The 21,826-nt window shown below is 44.3% G+C and overlaps 1 protein-coding gene across 2 annotated transcripts in view; it reads left to right on the top strand.

Annotated features, from left to right (window-relative positions):
* Window positions 1-21,826, top strand: part of vwa8 (von Willebrand factor A domain containing 8) — a 414,855-nt gene that overhangs the window by 362,752 nt on the left and 30,277 nt on the right. For both annotated transcript variants that reach the window (XM_078559607.1, XM_078559606.1), the window contains 2 exons: window positions 2,186-2,342; window positions 18,434-18,542. In XM_078559607.1, coding sequence (XP_078415733.1) covers window positions 2,186-2,342; window positions 18,434-18,542 — 266 coding nt within the window. The remainder of the gene's footprint in view (window positions 1-2,185; window positions 2,343-18,433; window positions 18,543-21,826) is intronic.

Genomic DNA, 21,826 nt, shown 5'->3' with positions numbered 1-21,826 from the left:
CTCCCCATCGCCCTGTATCACTCCCAAACTAATCCCACTGCCCCACTCTCTCCCCATAGCCCTGTATCAATCCACAAATTTACCCCACTATCCTGCTCTCTCTCCATAGTCCTGTTCAATCCCAAACTTATCCCACTGCCCCATTCTCTCCCCTTACCCCTGTGTCAATCCACAAACTAATCACCTGCCCTGCTTTCTCTCCGTAGCCCTATATCAATCCCCAAACTAATCCCACTGTTCTGCTCTCTCCCCATAGTCTTGCTCCAATCCAAAATTAATCCCACTGCCCCGCTCTCTCCCTATCGCCCAGTATCAATCTCTAACTAGTCCCATTGTGCCGCTCTCTCCTCACAGCCCTGTATCAATCCCAAACTAATCCCAATGCCCCACTCTCTCCCAATAGCCCTGAATCAATTCCAAACTAATCCCACTATCCCACTCTCTCCCCACATTCCTGTATCGATCCTAAACTAATCCCATGTGCCCCACTCTCTCCCCATAGCCCTGTATCAATCCCAAACTAAACCCACTGCTTCACTTTCTCCCCATTGAACTTTATTAATCGCAATTTATCCCACCGCTCTGTACTCTCCTCCAACCCTGTAGCAATCCCAAACTAATCCCACTTCCCCGCCCTCTGCCTACAACCCGGTGTCAGTCTCAAAACTAAACAGCCAATTCTTCAGGTTGCACGCAGATGGTCAATGCATCTTGTGGCCAAAGCTATCCGCCAGAATTCATTTTGATCAACTTTGGGATTTGTTTTCTTCCCCACCCTTTCCCCATAGCCCTGTATCAACCCCAACTAATCCCACTGCCCCATTCTTTCCCCATAGCCCTGTATCAACCCCAACTAATCCCACTGCCCCACTCTCTCCCCATAGCCCTGTATCAACCCCAACTAATCCCACTGCCCCACTCTCTCCCCATAGCCCTGTATTAATCCCAACTAATCCCACTGCCCCATTCTTTCCCCATAGCCCTGTATCAACCCCAACTAATCCCACTGCCCCACTCTCTCCCCATAGCCCTGTATCAACCCCAACTAATCCCACTGCCCCACTCTCTCCCCATAGCCCTGTATTAATCCCAACTAATCCCACTGCCCCACTCTCTCCCCATAGCCCTGTATTAAACCCAACTAATCCCACTGCCCCACTCTCTCCCCATAGCCCTGTATCAATCCTCAAACTAGTCTGACTGCTCCGCTCTCTCCTCATTGCTGTGTATCCATCTGAAACTAATCCCACTGTCCTGCTGATCCCATAGCCCTGTATCAATCCCAAACTAATCCCCCTGCTCCATTCCCTCATCAAAGCCTTGTATCAATGCGAAACGAATCCCACTGTCCCACCCTCTTCCTCTATCAATCCCAAATAATCCCACTGCCCTGTTCTCTCCCCATGGCCCTGTATCGATCCCAAACTAATCCCACTGCCATGTTCTCTCCTCAAAGCCCTGTATGAATCCAAACTAATCTCTCTGCTCCACTCTCTCCCCATCGCCCTGTATCAATCCCAAACTCATCCACTGCCCTACTCTCTCCGCCTAGCCCTGTATCGCTCCCAAACTCATCCCACTTCCCCGCCTTCTGCCTACAACCCGGTGTCAATCTTCAAACAGCCAATTCTTCATGTTGCACGCAGAAGGTCAATGCACCTTGTGGCCAAAGCTATCTGCCAGAACTCATTTTGATCAACTTTGGGAGTCAGAGTCGAATGTCTGAGAATTTTTTTCTTTGAATTGACCTCGGATTTTAAAATCTTTTTTCCCCTTGTAGACATTGCCTTTCCTGATACTGGGCAGGGACTACTGGGGTTGTGTTCCGTTACCGTAACATGGTTAATGGGAGGCTCAATGGGGTTTTTTTCTGTCCACCTTATTTTTTACATAGATTTATATGACTGTGGGCAATGGATGTTACTGGAACAGGAGAAGACCATTCAGCCCATTGAGCCTGTTCCACACGCAGCTTGATTGGAGAAAGCATCAAAGCCAAATCCAATCCAGTCATCACCCAGCATCCAACACCGCTCACCAGATAGGAACAGGAGCCTTGGCTGAATTTTACTTTCCAACGATTGCATCCCCATCATCAACCAAGACAGCATAAAGCAGGGAGCTGGCTGAGCCAGGTGGCGAGTCCGGACTTTTGCTTTTATAATCAATGCCTTTTTATTCCCAGGTGGACGGGATACTGCTGGACTCGGTGGGAAAGGTGGTCCCTATCGTTTGGATGCAGGGCACAAGGTGTACCAGGTGTCTCAGGCTGAAAAGGATGCAGTGCCAGAAGAAGTGAAGAGGGCTGCAAGAGAAATGGCTGAGAAAGCATTCAAGGAGAGGTATGCACACTGAACTTATCGTCGTAACTGCACTGTGTTTTTATTCTTTCATCCACTAAACATGAAGATGATTATTATATCAAAAGCACATCTTCAGCCTAGCAACAGCTGTAATTTCAAGGAAAGGTGTCCTGTTGAATAGAGAGTCTAGTGTAAGGTCAGAGAACACAACTGTTTCCATTTGCCTTTCAGAACAATCTGTGCGACTATTTGGAATGAACAGGAGGAAGGGAAGAAGAATGTGGTAAATACATAGAGGAGAGGAAGGAAGAAGGAAGCAGAGAGGAAGGGCGAAGGATAAGGAAGGGAAAAGGAGGAATTTTATGAGGCAGTGATGAGTTCTTTCGCACCAGCTTTCCATACCCTCTCTTAATAAACTGTAGGGAAACCTTTTCTGCATGTGGGGGACTTAAAAACTAAGAGCGATAAATATAAGATAGTTACTAATGAATCCAGTAGGAAGTTCAGGAGAAAAGTTCTTTACCAGAGAATGGTGAGAATGTGGAACTTGCTAATGTTGGAAAGTTGATGGAATATGTAATAACCGTCTATTTTCATTTATACCCCTTTATTTCTAATACATTTCAGTTTCTCCACATTCTTGCACAACTCTTTAGACTAAGGGTTAGATAAAGAATAAAAGATGACAACCTCTGCCCTTTGATATGCTTGAGTTGACTGCTTGGAGGCCCAGTCTGATGTGACCTTGCCTAGTTCTATTTCTAGCCTTCAGACTGACTGCAAATGCTATGGACCCTGACAATATTCCGGCAATCGTACTGAAGACTTGTGCTCCAGAACTTGCCACGGCCCTAGCCAAGCTGTTCCAGAATGGCTACAACACTGGCTTCTACCCGGGAGAGGTGGTAATGTAGTGGTATTGTCACTGAACTAGTAATCCAGATCAGGGTAATCAGGGTAATGCTCTGGGAACCTGAGTTCAATTCCCACCACGGCAGGTGGTGGGATTTGAATCCAATAAAAATCTGGATTGACCATGGAACCATTGTCGATTGTTGTAAAAACCCATCTGGTCCACTGATGCCCTTTAGGGAAGGAAATCTGCCGTCCTTACCTGGTCTGGCCTACATATGACTCCAGATCCACAGCAACGTGCTTGACTTTCAGCTGCCCCCTGAAATGGCCTAGCAAGCCACTCAGTTGTATCAAACTGCTAAAAAGCCTAAATGGAATGCAACAGGATGGACCATCAACCTAGGCACTGGAAACAACAATGGCAAACTCAGCCCTGTTGACCCTGCAAAGTCCTCCTTACTAACATCTGGAGATTGTGCAAAAATTTGGAGAACTGTCCCAAAAACTAGTCAAGCAACAGCCTGGTTGAGCCATACTCAACCATACATAACAGATAATGTCCCAGACACCACCATCACCATCCCTGGGTATATCCTGACCCACCGGCAGGACAGACCCAGCAGAGGTGGCGGCACAGTGGTATACAGTCAGGAGGGAGTTGCCCTGGGAGCCCTCAACATCAACTCCAGACCCTATAAAGTATCATGGTATCAGTTCAAACAAGGGCAAGGAAACCTCCTGCCGATTGCCACGAACCACCCTCCCCCAGATGATGAAGCAGTGCTCCTTCATGTTGAACACCATTTAGAGGAATCACTGAGGGTGGCAAGAGTGCAGAATGTACTCTGGGGGGAATTCAATGTCCATCACCAAGAGTGGCGCAGTAGCACCACCACAGACCGAGTTGGTCAAGTCCTAAAGGACATGGCTGCTAGACTGGGTCTGTAGCAGGTGATGAGGGAACCAACAAAAGGGAAGAACATACTTGACCTCATCCTCACCAACCTGCCTGTTGCAGGTGCATCTGTCCATGACAGTATCGGTAGGAGTGACCACCGCACAGTCGTTGTGGAGACGAAGTCCCGTCTTCACATTGAGGATACCCTCCATCGTGTTGTGTGGCACTACCATCGTGCTAAATGGGATAGATTTCGAACAGATCGAACAACTCAAGACTGGGCATCCATGAGGTGCTGTGGGCCATCAACAGCAGCAGAATTGTACTTGAACACAATCTGTAACCCCATGGCCCGGCATATTCCCCCACTCTACCATTATCATCAAGCCAGGGAGTCAACCCTGGTTCAATGAACAGTGCAGGAGGGCATGCCAGGAGCAGCACCAGGCATACCTAAAAATGAGGTGGCAACCTGGTGAAGCTACAACACAGGTCTACTTACGTGCCAAACAGCATAAGCAGCAAGTGATAGACAGAGCTAAGCGATTCCACAACCAACGGATCAATCTAAGCTCTGCAGCCTTGCCACATCCAGTTGTGAATGGTGTGGACAATTAAACAACTCACTGGAGGAGGAGACTCCACAAAAATCCTATCCTCAATGATGGGGGAGCCCAGCACATCAGTGCAAAACATAAGGCTGAAGCAGTTGCAACAATCTTCAGCCAGAGGTGCTGAGTGGTAGATCCATCTTGGCCTCCTCCTGAGACCCCAAGCATCACTGATGCCAGTCTTCAGCCAATTCAATTCACTCCACATGATATCAAGAAACGGCTGAAGGCACTGGATACTGCAAAGGCTATGGGCCCTGACAATATCCCGCAAAAATACTGTAGACTTCTGCTCCAGAACTCGCTGCACGCCTAGCCAAGCTGTTCCAGTGCAGCTACTATACAGGCATCTACCCAGCAATGTGGAAAATTGCCCAGTTATGTCATGTACACAAAAAGCAGGACAAATCCAACCTGGCCAATTACTGCCCCATCAGTCTATTCTCAATCATCAGTAAAGTGATGGAAGGGGTGATCAACAGTGCTATCAAGCACCATTTGTTTAGCAATAACCTGCTCACTGACGCTCAGTTTGTTTTCCACCAGGGCCACTCAGCTCCTGACCTCATTATAACCTTGGTCCAAACATGGACAAAAGAGCTGAACTCCAGAAGTGAGGTGAGGCAAAGCCTTTGACAAGGTCCCACATGGAAGACTTATAAAGAAGACAAATGCACATGGGATACAGGGTAATTTGAAAAGGTGGATTCAAAATTGGCTTAGTTGTAGGAGACAGAGGGTGATGACAGAAGGCTGCTTTAGTGACTGGAAGCCAGTGTCCAGTGGCGTACTACAGGGATCTGTGCTGGGTCCCCTATTATTCGTCATTTATATAAACGATGTAGATGACTATGTGGGGGTTAGGATTAGTAAGTTTACGGATGACACAAATATTGGCCAGGTGGTTAACAGTGAGGCTGAGTGTCTTGGGCTACAGGAAGATATAGACGGGATGGTAAAATGGACAGATAAGTGTCAGATGGAATTTAACCCTGAAAAGTGTGAGATGATACACTTTGGAAGGAGCAGTTTGACAAGGAAGTATTCAATGAACGTCATGACACTAGGAAGTTCTGAGGAACAAAGGGACCTTGGCGTGTGTGTCCATAGATCTCTGAAAGTGGAGGGGCATGTTAGTGGGATGGTGAAAAAGGCATATGGGACACTTGCCTTTACCAATCGAGGCATAGATTACAAAAGTAGGGAGGTCATGTTGGAGTTGTATAGAACCTTGGTGAAGCCACAGCTGGGGTACTGTGTGCAGTTCTGGTCGCCACATTATAGGAAGGATGTGATTGCACTGGAGAGGGTGCAGAGGAGATTCACCAGGATGTTGCCTGGGATGAAACATTTAAATTATGAAGAGAGGCTGGATAGACTTGGGTTATTTTAGTTGGAGCAGAGAAGACTGAGGGGCGACCTGATCGAGGTGTACAAGATTATGAGGGGCATGGACAGGGTGGCTAGGGAGCAGCTTAGTTGAAGGGTCAGTCACAAGAGGACACAAGTTGAAGGTGAGGGGCAGGAGGTTTAGGGGGGGATGTGAGGAAAAAACGTCTTACCCAGAGGATGGTGACGGTCTGGAATGCGCTGCCTGGCAGAGTGGTGGAGGTGGTTGCCTCACATCCTTTAAAAAGTACCTGGATGAGCACTTAGCACGTCATAACATTCAAGGCTATAGGCCAAGTGCTGGTAAATGGGATTAGGTAGGTAGGTCAGGTGTTTCTCACGTGGCGGTGCGGACTCGATGGGCCAAAGGGCCTCTTCTGCACTGTGTGATTCTGTAATTCTGTGACTGCCCTTGACATCAGGCCACACTTGACCGAGAGTGGCATCAAGGAACCATAACAAAACTCGAGTCAATGGGAATCGGGGGGAAAACTCTCCACTGGTTGGAGTCATACCTAACAAAAGTCAAGATGGTTGTGGTTGTTGGACATCAGTCAGCTCAGCTCCAGGACACCACCACAGGAGTTCCTCAGGGTAGTGTCCTTGGCCCAATCATCTTCAGCTGCTTCATCAATGACCTTCCTTCCATCATAAAGTCAGAAGTGGGGATGTTCGCTGATGGTTACACAATGAAATTCCCTTCCAAACTACTCACAATCCTGACTTGGAAATATATCACCGTCCCTTCACTGTCGCTGGGTCAAAACTTTGGAACTCCCTCCCTAACAGCACTGTGTGTGTACCTGCACCACATGGACTGCAGCGGTTCAAGAAGGCAGCTCATCACCACCTTCTCAAGGGCAACTCGGGATGGGCAATAAAAGCTGGCTCAGCCAGCGAAGCCCACATCCCGTGAATAAATAAAAAAAGAGGAAAAAGGGATCCCCCACTCCATTATAGTGTGACCAAGATTGGGATGTTTCCTTTTAGAGTCCTAGAAACGAGCACCAATATGTTCTTATGTTTTACTTTTTCCTATGAAGGAGCTCATTTTAACCCAATTCTACATGAGGAAAGAAAGAACTTGCATTTATATAGCACCCTTTACAACCTCAGAGCCAATAGAGCACTTATAAAGTGAAAGGTCATTAGCCATAGTCCACAAAGGACCATATTTATCTCTGTCCATTAGAGAGAGAGAGAGATACAATGGTAATTTATAGCTTGAGGACAGCCACTCCGCACGTGTGGGGCAAGGTGAGGAGGCAGGCCTCAATTAACTATCACAGCTGGCGGGTGAATTGGCGTCATTGTGCTAGCCATGACACTAGCCAACTGAGTTAACTGACCCCACCGCTTTTTATTGTAGGAAACATCGTAATTTATACGTAGCAAGATCCCACAAATAGCCATGTGATAACATACAGGCTTCTGTTTTTAGTGATGTCAGTTGAGCGATAGACATGGACCAGTATACAGATGAGGAGAATTCCCTTGCCCTTCTCCAAAATAGTGTCATGGGATATTTTATGTTCACCTGAGAAGGTAGATGGGGTCTTGTTTTCATGTCTCTTCTGAAAGACCACATGTCAGACCCTCATCATTGCACTGGAGTGTCAGTCTAGACTTTTTATTCAAGTTTCTGGAGTAGGGCTTGAGCCCACAACCTCTGAATGAGATGAAATTTCCGCCTACTGAGCTATGGCTAACGCCACAAAATGAAGAATTATGGAACAACCTTCAAACATTTCAGAAATTCTCCTGTTATTCACGGCACGAGGAACAGGTCAGAGTTAACTTTTGGTACAACACTAAAGAGATAAAGAACTTTCCATTTTCTTTTTCAACTGCCCCCTGCCGCATCAAGTTTTACTTGTGCGGTTCCTGCCACCAAGGGACACTCTTTTATATGACTGCCGTGCGACCCCTTAAACAGCTGCTGGACTCACTCACTATTAATATCTCTCTCCAAACCTGGACGCAAGATCATAACTGACTCCAACCTATCAACCAGCAGCTTCATCCCACCACATACTTCAGACTGTCTCTTATTGCCTCCTTCCTATTCTCCTTTTACAGCCAGGATAAATCTATCCGAATACAAAGGCAAAATGCTGCGGGAGCTGGAAACCTGAACTATAAACAGAAAATGCTGGAAATATTCAGCAGGTCAGGTAGCACCTGTGGAGAGAGAAACAGTTAACATTTCTGGTCAATGACATTTCATCAGAAGTGGCCAGAGCGAAGGAAAAAGAGAAAGTAAACAGAGAGACCAGTAAGCTCCTTTCTGGTGTAAACAACTCTGAGTTTCAGATTTCCAAAAGCATTTCTCCACAAATAGTTCTCATTGGGAATGGCCAATTTCAGAAGCATGAACAAAACATTCTTTGTCATTGCACAAGATTCATCCAATTTCTTGTCAATGTCAACACATCACTTCTTTTGGGATTTCCTGTTAATTGTTCAAATGCATGAAGGGAAGCATTTACAAAGTCTGAACTGAATCATGAACGATTCATTTAAAACCACTCAAAAAGTATTGATTAATATTGAAACATCTGACAAACTGTAAGACAAAAGCAATGAGCGTTGAACACTCCGGAAAGTATAAGTACAGTCTATTCCGAGTGTGTTTTAAAAAGACCATTTAGAGTTTGTTCATTGTGTTGAAATCAAAGCAGCTTCTGTTTCATTTTCCTGAACTGATAGTAATTCACATCAGTGAATGCTGTCAGCTGCAGGATAATTCTCACTTGATCGTGAAAACTCTTCACCACTGTCCAAGCTTTGCAGTGCAATGAACTGAGGATGATGGACTAATGTTCAACTTGACCTGCTGCGATCATGCACATTGTTGCCTGATTCAGCATCAAAACGTAATTTCAGTTACTCTAATTACAAAACCTGAGAGATACCATGAGTGCACCCCTTTCAATACTCAAACACGCTATACCCCTTTCAATACTCAATCACGCTACACCCCTTTCATTACTCAAACACACTATATCCCTTTCAATACTCAATCATGCTACACCCCTTTCATTACTCAAACACACTATATCCCTTTCAATACACAAACACGCTATACCCCTTTCAATACTCAAACACATTATTTCCTTTTAATACACAATCACACTATACCCCTTTCAATACTCAAACACAATCTATCGCTTTAATACTCAATCACACTATACCCCTTTCCATACTCAAACACACTATATCCCTTTCAATACTCAAGCACACTCTATCCCTTTCAATACTCAAACACACTATTTCCCTTTAACACTCACTCACATTATACCCCTTTCAATACTCAAACACAATATATCGCTTTAATATTCAAACATACTATACCCCTCTCAATACTCAAACACACTATTTCCTCTAATACTCAATCACACTATATCCCTTTCAATACTCAAACACACTATATCCCTTTCAATACTCAAACACACTATATCCCTTTCAATACTCAAACATACTATATCCCTTTCAATACTCAAACACACTATATCCCTTTAATACTCAATCACACTATACCGCTTTCAATACAAACACTATTTCCCTTTAATACTCAATCACGCTACACCCCTTTCAATACTCAAACACACTATATCCCTTTCAATATCAAACACACTATACCCCTTTCAATACTCAAACGCAATATATCCCTTTAATACTCAAACACACCATCCCTTTAATACTCAAGCACACTATATCCCTTTAATACTCAAGCACACTATATCCCTTTAATACTCAAACACACTATATCCCTTTAATACTCAAACACACTTTATCCCTTTAATACTCAAACACAATATATCCCTTTAATACTCAAGCACACTATCCCTTTAGTACTCGAACACACTATATCCCTTTAATACTCAAACACAAAATATCCCTTTAATACTCAAGCACACGATCCCTTTAATACTCAAACACACTAAATCCCTTTAATGGTCAAATACAATATTTCCCTTTAATACTCAAACACAATATATCCCTTTAATACTCAAACACACTTTTTTCCTTTACATAGAAAATAGGAGCAGGAGTAGGACCTTCGGCCCTTCGACCCTGCTCTGCCATTCATTATGATCATGGCTGATCATCCAACTCAATAGCCTGCTCCCGCTTTCTCCCCATATCCTTTGATCCTTTTCACCCCAAGAGCTATATCTACCTCCTTCTTGAAAACATACAATGTTTTGGCCTCAACTATTTTCTGTGGTAACGAATTCCACAGGCTCACCACTCTCTGGGTGAAGAAATTTCTCATCTCATTCCTAAATGATCTACCCCGTATCCTCAGACTGTGACCCCTGGTTCTGGACTCCCCCACCACCGGGAACATCCTTCCTGCCTCTACCCTGTCTAGTCCTGTTAGAATTTTATAGGTTTCTATGAGATCCCCCTTCATTCTTCTGAACTCCAGCGAATATAATCCTAACCAACTCTATCCCTCCTCGTACGTCAGTCCTGCCATCCTAGGAATCAGTCTGGTAACTCTTTGCTGCACTCCCTCTATAGCAAGAACATCCTTCCTCAGCTAAGGAGACCAAAACTGCACACATTATTCCAGGTGTGGTCTTAGCAAGGCCCTGTATAATTGCAGCAAGACATCCCTGCTCCTGTACTCGAATTCTCTGGCTATGAAGGCCAACATACCATTTGCCTTCTTTACCGCCTGCTGCACCTGCATGCTTACCTTCAGTGACTGGTGTACGAGGACACCCAGGTCTCGTTGCACATTCTCCTCTCTCAATTTATAGCCATTCAGATAATAATCTGCCTTCCTGTTTTTGCTACCAAAGTGGATAACCTCACATTTATCCACATTTTACTGCATCTGCCATGCATTTGCCCACTCACTCAGCTTATCCAAATCACACTAAAACATCTCTGCATCCTCTTCACAGCTCACCCTCCCACCTAGCTTTGTGTCATCTGCAAATTTGGAGATATTACATTTAGTTCCCTCATCTAAATCATTAATATATATTGCGAATAGCTGGGGTCCCAGTACCGATCCTTACGGTACCCCACTAGTCACTGCCTGCCATTTGAAGACCCTTTATTCCTACTCTTTGTTTCCTGTCTGCCAACCAGTTTTCTATTCATCTCAATACACTACCCCCAATCCCACGCGCTTTAATTTTACACGCTAATCTCTTATGTGGGTCTTTGTCGAAAGCCTTCTGAAAGTCCAAATAAACCTCATCCACTGGCTCCCCCTCATCAACTCTACTAGTTACATCCCGAAAAATTCCAGTAGATTTGTCAAGCATGATTTCCCTTTCGTCAATCCATGCTGACTCTGTCCGACTCTGCCACTGATTTCCAGGTGCTCAGATATTAAATCTTTTATAATGGAATCTAGAATTTTCCCCACTTCCGATATCAGTCTGACTGGTCTATAATTCCCTGATTTCTCTCTACCTCCCTTTTTAAATAGTGGGGTTACATTAGCTACCCTCCAATTTGTAGGAATTGTTCCAGAGTCTATAGAATCTCGGAAGATGACCACCATTCTAGGGCCGCTTCCTTAAGTACTCTGGGATGTGGATTATCAGGCCCTGGGGATTTATCGGCCTTCAATCCCATCGATTTCTCCAACACCATTTCCCTACTAATACTGATTTCTTTCAGTTCCTCCCTCTCACTAAACCCTGTGTTCCCCAACATTTCTGCTATGTTATTTGGTTCTGTCTTCACAAAGGAGGACACTAAAGTATGTATTTAGTTGGTCAGCCATTTCTTTGTTCCCCGTTATAAGTTCCCCTGTTTCTGACTGTAAGGGACCTACATTTGTCTTCACCAATCTTTTTCTCTTCACATACCTGTAGAAACTTTTACAGGCAGTTTTTATGTTCCCGGCAAGCTTACTCTCGTACTCTATTTTCCCCTTCTTAATCAATCCCTTGGTCCTTCTTTGCTGAATTCTGAAGTGCTCCCAATCCTCAGGTCTGTTGTCTTTTCTGGCCAATTTGTATGCCTCTTCCTTGGATCTAATACTATCTCTAATTTCCTTTGTAAGCCATGGTTTGGCCACCTTTCCTATTTTACTTTTGCTCCAGACAGGAGTAAACAATTGTTGCAGTTCACCCATGCGCTCTTTGAACGTTTGCCATTGCCTATCCACTGTAATCTCTTAAAGTAACGTTTCTCAATCCATCACAGCCAACTCGCACCTCGTACCATCGTAGTTTCCTTTATTAAGATTCAGGACCCTAGTCTCAGAATCAACTACATCACTCTCCATCTTGATGAAGAATTCTATCAAATTATGGTCGCTCATCCCCAAGGGTCCTCGCACAACTAGATTGCCAATTATTCCTTTCTCATTACACAATACCCAGACCAAGACTAGGATGGCCTGTTCTCTAGTTGGTTCCTCAACGTATTGGTCCAGAAAACCATCCCATATACACTCCAGGAATTCCTCCTCTACGGCATTGTTACTAATTTGATTTGCCCAATCTATATGCAGATTAAAGTCACCCATAATTACACATGTTCTTTTATTGCATGCGTCTCTAATTTCCTATTTAATGCCATTCCCAACATCACCACTACAGTTTGGGGGTCTATGTACAACCCCCACTAACGTTTTTTGCCCCTTAGTGTTTCAAGCTCTACCCATATTCCACATCGTTGGAGCTAATATTTTTCCTCATTATTGCGTTAATTTCCTCTTTAACCAGCAATGCAACTCCACTGCCTTTCCCTTTTTGTCTGTTCTTCCTAAATACTGAATACCCTTGGATGTTCAGTTCCCACCCCTGGTCACTCTGCAGCCATGTCTCCGTAATCCCAACTATATCATACCTGTTTACATCTATTTGCGCGGTTAATTCATCCACTTTATTGCGAATGCTCCTCACGTTAAGGCACAAAGCCTTAAGGCTTGTCTTTTTAACATCTCTTGTCCCGTTCCCACTATTTTTCACTGAGGCCCTGTTTGATTCTTGCCCTTGATTTCGCTGCCTATCACTTTTCTTATTCACTTTTCTGTCTTTTGTTCTTGTCCTTAATTCCTCTTCCTCTGACTCCTTGCATAGGTTCCCATACCCCTGCCATTTTAGTTTAAACCCTCCCCAACCACTCTAGCAAATGTTCCCCCTAGGACATCAGTCCCGGTCCTGCCCAAGTGTAACCCATCCACCTCCCCCAGAACCAGTCCCAATGTCCCAGGAATCTGAAACCCTCCCCCTCACACCATCTCTTCAGCCACGTATTCATCCGATATATCCAGCTATTTCTACCCTGACTAGCATGTGGCACTGGTAGTAATCCTGAGATCACTACCTTTGAGGTCCTACTTTTCAACTTATTTCCTAACTCCCTAGATTCTGCTCTTAGGACCTCATCCCTTTTTTTACCCATGTCGTTTGTACCAATGTGTACCACGACCACTGGCTGTTCACCCTCCCCCTTCAGAATGTCCTGTAGCTGCTCTGAGATATCCTTGACTCTAGCACCAGGGAGGCAACATACCATCCTGGAGTCTCGTTTGCAGCCACAGAAACACCTATCTATTCCCCCTACAATTGAACCGCCTATACCTATTGCATTCTCACATGTTTTACTCCTCCCCTTGTGCAGCAGAGCCAACTGTGGTGCAACAAATTTGGCTGTTGCTGCTTTCCCCTGAGAGGCCATTGCCCCTCAACAGTATCCGAAGCGGTATATCTGTTTTGCAGGGGAATAGCCACAGGAGATTCCTGCACTGCCTGCCTGCCTCGTCCTCTTGCTCTGCCTGGTGGTCACCCATTCCCTTCCTGCCTGTGGACTCTTATCCTGCAGTGTGACCACCTCTCTATACGTGCTATCCACGATACTCTCTGCCTCGCGGATGCTCCACATTGTCCCCAGCCGCCACTCCAGTTCCGAAACCGGGGCTTCCAGGAGCTGCAGCTGGAGACACTTCCCGCACACATGCTGGCCTCAGGCACTGGAAGTGTTCCCAGCTTTCCACGAAGAGCAGGCGGAGCACACTACGGCTTTGAGCTCTCCTGCCATGACTTATCCCTTTAAATTAAATTAAACCTTTTGGAAGATACTTAATATCAAATAATATCAATTACTCTAGGGCCCTTCTTCCCTGCTCCTCGTTGTTACAGAATATAGCCCTTACAAACGATGAACCACAAAATAAGACCTTAAAAACTATAAGTGATAAAAGTAGTAAATACTTACTCGACCATACTCCCAATATTCAAAGGATCACCTTGTTCCCTCGGTCACCAAACTGCAATTTAAGCACTCTACTGTAGCCCAAAGCAGCACTCCAGTGCAGACAAAACGCAACTCAATACTTTAGTACTCAAACACAATATATCCCTTTAATACTCAAACACACTACACCCCTTTAATACTCACTACATCCATTCAATACTCAAACACACTACAGCCCTTTAATACTCAAACATCCTATGATTTTGTAGAGCCCGAGTGAGAATGCTGTGAACTTAGGTTAAGGGGCAGAGTGATCTGGATGCAGTTGTGGAAGTTAAAAGCAAAGGTCTCACTGCACTATGAGAATCCAGGTCTCCCAGCATAAGAAAGTTGGGTACTTTTTCTTTCTGCCTTAATGCACACACACTGATGTAACTCTACACAGGCCTTGGATCAACTCAAAGAGATCACTATCAAGGTCCTCTCAGTGCACCGTGAGGACTGTCATTAAGATAACACCACTATAAAGCCTTCCCTTTTTTAATTTATCCTCTATTTCATACTTGATGGCAGTTTTGTTTCCCAATTGCCCACCCGCCTCTCTCACCTCCCTGTTCAAGTTCCTCAACAGCACTGTGACCACTCTGACCAAGGTCACACACACCATTCCACATGCCGGATGCATGCCATCATCCCTGAACTTCTCCTCCTGCATTCGACATTATCCCCCCCTCCACCTCCCACTTGCACCCACCCCCCAATCTCCCCTCTATGGTCTAACTTTGCAGCATTGGTCACTGGTCACTCCACTCCATCTTCCCCAGTGCAGTACTAAATTTCCTCAATGGTTTCTCCTCCATATATACACAGCATCGAGGAACAGATATAGGCCATTTTAGCTCCTCCAGTTGGCTCCACAATTCAATTAGATGTAAGGTTGCCAACCCTCCAGGATTGTCCTGGAGTTTTCAGGAGCTCAATATTAATCCTCAGGACACTTTTGGCGGGATTTTCCGCACCTGCCCGCCACCGAGATCTTCCGGTCCCACTGCAAATCAGTGGATTCGCCTGTGGCAGGTCCCACCCACAATGGGGCCGGAAAATCCCGGCCTTTGGTGAGCGACCCAGGAGAAAAATGATTTTCCTTTGAGCACTTTCAATTATTTGTTGTAAAAATAATGAGGATGGAAGAAAGGTTGCATTACCTGGCATCCAATCAGCTTTCCAGTAGGGTGGGAGGGTGGACATGTTGGCTGAGCAGTGGTGGGAGTATGGAGTAGAGCAGGCAAAGGTGGGGGATCACACCATGAAGCCTCCAGGAATACGTGCAACCAAACCTGGCAACACTAATTAGATCATGACTGATATATCCTTTAACCCCATTTACCCACCTTAGTTTCATAACCTTTAATACTCTTGCCTAACAAATATCTATCAATCTGAGCTTTGAAATTTTCAATTGATCCTCAGCTTCAACAGATTTTTGCAAAGGACAGTGTCAGATTTCCATTGTGTGCAGAAGTGCTTCCTCACATTATGCTAGAAGAGCCTAGCTTGAATTTTAAGGTTATGTCTTCTTGTTCTGAACTCCCCTACCAGAGGAAATAGTTTTACTCTGTTCTAAAAAACCCTTTAATCATCTTAAATGCATCAATTCAATTACCCCTATATCCAAGGGAATACCAGGAACATAGAACTAGTTTACTTAATCTCTCCTCATAGAATAATCCCCTCATCCCAGGATTCTGTCTAGTGAACTTTGTTTGTATTCCCTCCAAGGCCAGAATAGCTTTCCTTAGGTAAGGAGACCAAAGTGTACACAGTTCTCTAGATATGGTCTTACAAAAACCATATATAATTGTAACAATTTATTTTTATTCCACGTGCTCTTGTTTTTGTAGTCTCTTGTGTGGAGTTATATTGAAAGCCTTCTGTATAAATAACATCCATTAACACTCTCTTATCTACTATAGTAGTTACCTGCTTGAAAACTTCAACTAGGTTGCTCAGGTTTGACTTACCCTCTAAAATCCATGCTGGCTCTTCCTGATTAATGCATATTTATCCAAGTGCTCAGTCACTCTGTTTGTAATGACAGATTCTAGTAACTTCCCACAACGGTTGTTAAGACTAATACCTTAATATTTTCCTGGCTTATCTCCCCTACCCTACTTAAACAATGGAGTGACATTGACAGTTTTCCAAATATAAGAGAACAATCCCTGAATGGAGAGTTTTAGAAGATCATGCCCAGGACTCCACTCTTATCTGCTTCTATTAATCAGCTACAAACTACTGCCTCAGTAAATTCATCCCATACTTCCAAAGGTGCATGGTCAACACCAAACTCTACCTCTCTACCGCTACTGTCAATTCCAATTCTCTTCATAATCTGGATAACTGAAAAGTTTTGAATGAGTTTCTTTGTTTCGTACCTTCGCACACAATTTTCCCCCTTTGGGGAATAGCAGGGAAAGAGTTGGATTAACTGGCTCAGTGTCAACCTGTTGAACCGTGTCATGAAAATTAGGAAAGCTAATAGAATATAATTGTTTATTGTGAGGGGAATTGACTACAAAAGTAGGGAGGTTATGCTTCAGTTGTACAGAGCACTGGTGAGACCACATCTTGAGTATTGTGTACAGCATTGGCCGCCTTATTTAACGAAAGATGTAAATGCGTTAGAGCAGTTCACAGAAGGTTTACTAGACTAATACTAGGAATAGGCAGGTTATCTTATGAGGAAAGGATGGACAGGTTAGGCTTGTATCCACTGGAATTTAGAAGAGTAAGAGGCGACTTAATTGAAATGTTTAAGATCCTGAGGGGTCGTGACAGGGTGAATGTGTAGAGGATGTTCTCTCTTGTGGGAGAATATAGAATTAGTGGTCACTGCTTAAAAATAAGGGATCACTCATTTAAGACAGAGATGAGGAAAAACTTTGTCTCAGAGGGTTTGAATCTTTGGAACTCTCTTCCTCATAAGGCAGTGGAAGCAGAGCCTTTGAATATGTTTTAAGGCAGAGCTAGATAGATTCTTGATTAACAAGGGGGTGAGAAAGGTTATCGGGGGTAGGCAAGAATGTAGGGTTGAGGTTACAATCAGATCAGCCCTGATCTTATTGAGTAGCGGAGCAGGCTCTAGGGGCCAAGTGGCCTACTCCTGCTCCTAATTTGTAGGAACACTCGTTCCTTGGCTAACACGTCCTGGAGTGAGCCTTGAACCCGGAGCTTCTGGCTCAGAGGCAGAGGTGCGAGCCACAAGACCTCCATTTGAATGAGTCTTTCAATGAGCAGTTCAATTCTTTACAGCTCCCAGCAGCCTCATTTCCAACTCCAAATTCCAACTTCATTGGGATTGGTAGATTTTCATTTGGCAAGGATACTGACAGATATACAGCAAAGCTGGGTAAATGGAATTGAGGCGCACATGATCTAAGATCTAATGGACAGGCTGAAGGGGCTGGATGGTGATGTACTGCTTCTTACAAATATATTTCGACAGCTCATAAAAGCGGAATTGAGCCAGCTCAGAATTAATTGATCGATTAGATGGCGATTTGACACCCATCATTATTTAGGAAGACAAAAACAGAAATACCTGGAAAAACTCAGCAGGTTTGGCAGCATTGGCGGAGAAGAGCAAAGTTGACGTTTCGAGTCCTCATTTAGGAAGAGTCACATATCTGTCTAGTAAGTTACCTGAATTTTTTTTAAAATTCATTCATGTGCGTGGGCATCCTTGGCTAGGCCAGCATTTATTGCCCACCCACTAATTGCCCTTGTTCTGAAGGCATTACTGTGGGACTGGACTCACATGTAGGCCAGACAGGTAAGGACAGCAGGTTTCCTTCCCTAAAGGGCATTAGTGAACCAGATGAGTTTTTACGACAATCGACAATGGTTTCATGGTCATCATCAGACTTTTAATTCCAGGTTTTTATTGAATTCAAATTCCATCATCTGCTGTGGCAGGATTTGAATCCGGGTCGCCATTTCCCTGGGTCTCACGATTACCAATCTAATGACAATACCACTATGCCACCACCTCAGAGTTTTAATGCAGTAATGAATTGAAATGGATCAGCTGGGCAGCATTTTAAACCAGGTTTTACATTTCCTTTCTATTTCTTTAGTATTGTAGACACATTTGTACTTGAGCAGCCAACAGCCAATATTCTTCCTTGTTTTGACTGCAGGTTGAAGGAAATTCATATGAGTGAATATGATGCAGCTACATACGAGAGGTTTTCAGGGGCCATTCGGAGACAGGTCCAATCAATACGAGTCATTCTCGACAGCCTGCAGGTAAAGTGAAGCTCAACATTTTACACAGAACGTTTTAGATTTACTGGGATATTAAAGGGTATGGGGAGTCGGGGAGAGTGAGATTAGACTGGGTGGGGTATTAAAGGGTGTGGGGAGTGAGCGGGTGAGTGGGATATTAAAGGGTATGGGGAGTGAGGGTGAGAGTGTATTTAGACTGGGTGGGATATTAAAGAATGTGGGAGAGAGGGATTAGACTGGGTGGGATATTAAAGGTTCTGGGGAGTTAGGGAGAGAGTGGGATTAGACTGGGTGGGGTATTAAAGGGTGTCGGGAGAGGGAGAGAGTGGATTTAGTCTGGGTGGGATATTAAAAGGTGTAGGATGTGAGGGGGGACTGGGATTAGACTGGGTGGGATACTAAAAGGTGTGGGGAGTGAGCAGGTGAGTGGGATATTAAAGGGTATGGGGAGTGAGGGTGAGAGTGTATTTAGACTGGGTGGGATATTAAAGAATGTGGGAGAGAGGGATTAGACTGGGTGGGATATTAAAGGTTGTGGGGAGTTAGGGAGAGAGTGGGATTAGACTGGGTGGGGTATTAAAGGGTGTCGGGAGAGGGAGAGAGTGGATTTAGTCTGGGTGGGATATTAAAAGGTGTAGGATGTGAGGGGGGAGTGGGATTAGACTGGGTGGGATACTAAAAGGTGTGGGGAGTGAGCGGGTGAGTGGGATATTAAAGAGTATGGGGAGTGAGCGGGTGAGTGGGATATTAACGGGTGTGGGGTGTGAGCAGGTTAGTAGGATTAGACTGGGTGGGATATTAAAGGTTGTGGGGAGTGAGGGGGAGAGTGGGATTAGACTGGGTGGGGTATTAAAGGGTATGGGGATTGATGATGATGAATGAAAAAAGAATTTTGCTGGTCAATGAATCAATAATAATCAATTCAGTGCCAGAAGCATAAAGAAATTAAAATCTTTTTCCACACAAGGGGTTAGTCGAATATACAACATGTTGCTGTGGAGCAGTAATTCCTGATTGTGTTCTAATAGTATAATATAAGTTATCATTGTGCAGGCGATGGCATTAATCTTGGAGATCTTGTACTGTAAGGCACTCCTAACCTGTCATTGTACTCAAAGCACCATTTCAAGATGCCAATGGTTTGCTTTATAATGGTCCTCATCACCTTGTTGTCTCTGACTCTGTCTCTGTCCAGTACACAGGAAGGGTTTTAGATGGACAGCATTAGTCTCCAAAGAGCCTTCCATCTATTCCAGCTTTACTTTCGATAAACCTGGCATTTGGCAACAGTCTTCAAGTGAAAGCATCTTCACTGCTGCTTGGGAATGGGTTATTGATCTGCCCGATATGTTGGTGGTGAGTGGCCAGCTGCATATTGCTGGAGAGGAGCATGTCTCTGCTGTTCATGCACGGTCTTGTGTGGGAGAGCTCAATTGTCATTAGGAAAGGAAAGTCTGTGCAAAGCGCAGAGCAGATGGAGAGGCAGCAAGTTCCTGAACACATGCTTTCCCTACCATTGTTTGCACGCTTCATGCTGGCGAAATCTGTGGGCTCATATTCCAAGTCTCTTCTTGTTTTAGCAGTTGTTTTTCCGTCCCTTGGGAGAGTGAGGAGCGTAAAGGGTTCAAGCAGTGATGTTTTACTTCAGTGCTTTGTTTGAAAAAATGCACAGGACATTTTCAAAGTGTTCTTATATTGAATAAAAGTGCAGAAGTTGTCAGATCAAAACAGCCAACTGGATGTCTGCATATTATTGGCGCATAGATAAATACATAGGCTGGGTAATTGTACTGAAGTCAGCATTAATGAGTGAGTGTTTTGAAGCCGAGGAGGTAAATAGTGGGACAGAACTTGATGTTCATACACCCAGGTGATGAAAAGTAATTATTGAACAGAAAGTGCCTTCAGGCTGGAACGACCACCAGCTCAGAACTGAGAACAGTGTGCAGCTGGAAAATAATCACCAACTGGGACTTCAGTTAACCATGAATCTGTCATCTCTTGAAATGCTTGCCATCACACCCCACTTGCCTCACAACATTGTGACGCTCAACAACTTTAACACGAGAAGTGAGCTCGCACATCATTATTTTAATTGAAAGCAGTAACTCAGATTGTTAAGATTTGTGAGAGTGCTACTTTCCTGAAGTCTGACTGTCACAGTTCTTTTGCATTTCACCTCCTCCTCCATTTGATGTAATCCTGAGCAGTCAGCTGCAACCAATTTCCATTAAGGACCATAGCACACAAGAGGTTACTACAGGTTACAAGTCTGCGGCTGCCTTGTTTCTGTTTAAATTGTTTCCATGGCATTGTTGATCACTAGCAACGATAATGACTGACAACAAATTACAGATGTTATTTTTATTCTGAGCCAGATGAGTAAAACATTAGCGGACAGTTCCATTTTACATCCAGTGTCGTCAGCAGGTTATACACCAGCACATGCAGCCAATCCAGATTAGCTGAAACCCAGTAGTTTACAGTCCCTTGTAACCCTTTATATCTGACCTTAGTATGATGACTTCTAGCATCAACTTCTAAATGGCACTTCTGCGCCATAGAATTTCCAGCAAAGGAGGCCACTCAGCCCCGTACCAGTCCTAGCTCATTAACTGGAGCTATGTAGTCCAGTTCCATTTCCTGCTCTTACATATGAACAAGGAGTGGGAGTAGGCCACTCGGTCCCTGAGCTCGCTCCGCCATTCAATAAGATCATGTCCTTTAATATTCTCACTTTTCAAATATTTATCCAATTCACTTCAAGTCCCTCGTTCCCATTCTACTCTTGAATGACACTGCTGCTGAACTTCCTTTCTGTCTTCTCATGGAGCCTCTACCTGGCTGTGCAGCAAATTACAAGTAAATATTAAATGGCTACGGGTCAGAAGCAGGATAACCCCCATAGAAATCTGGCACCATCAGCCCTAAGGCCCAAGCCTAGTTATTGGCATGAAAGGAAAATGGATTTGCATTTATGTAGTGCCTTTCATGGCCTCAGGATGTCCTAAAACACTTTGCAGACAGTTAACTACATTTGAAGCGTCGTGATTGTTGTGAAGTAGGAAACTCAGTAGCCAACTTGGGCACAGCAAGCTCCCAGCTATGTGATAATGACCAGATAATCTGTATTTTTTAGTGGTGTTTTAAATGTTGAACATGGGCCAGGAAGAACTTCTGTACTCTTCTTCAAAATATCACCATGGGATCTTTTATATCCACCTCAGCTTAAATTCTTATCTGAAAGACAGCACCTCCAACAGTGCAGCACTCCTTCAGTACTGCACTGCAAATGTAGGTGTAGA

Source organism: Cetorhinus maximus, chromosome 16 (assembly GCF_964194155.1).
Source record: "Cetorhinus maximus chromosome 16, sCetMax3.hap1.1, whole genome shotgun sequence".
NCBI classification, from domain to species: domain Eukaryota; kingdom Metazoa; phylum Chordata; class Chondrichthyes; order Lamniformes; family Cetorhinidae; genus Cetorhinus; species Cetorhinus maximus.
Note: the sequence above shows the minus strand (reverse complement) of the source record. Positions and strands in the feature narration are given on the sequence as shown.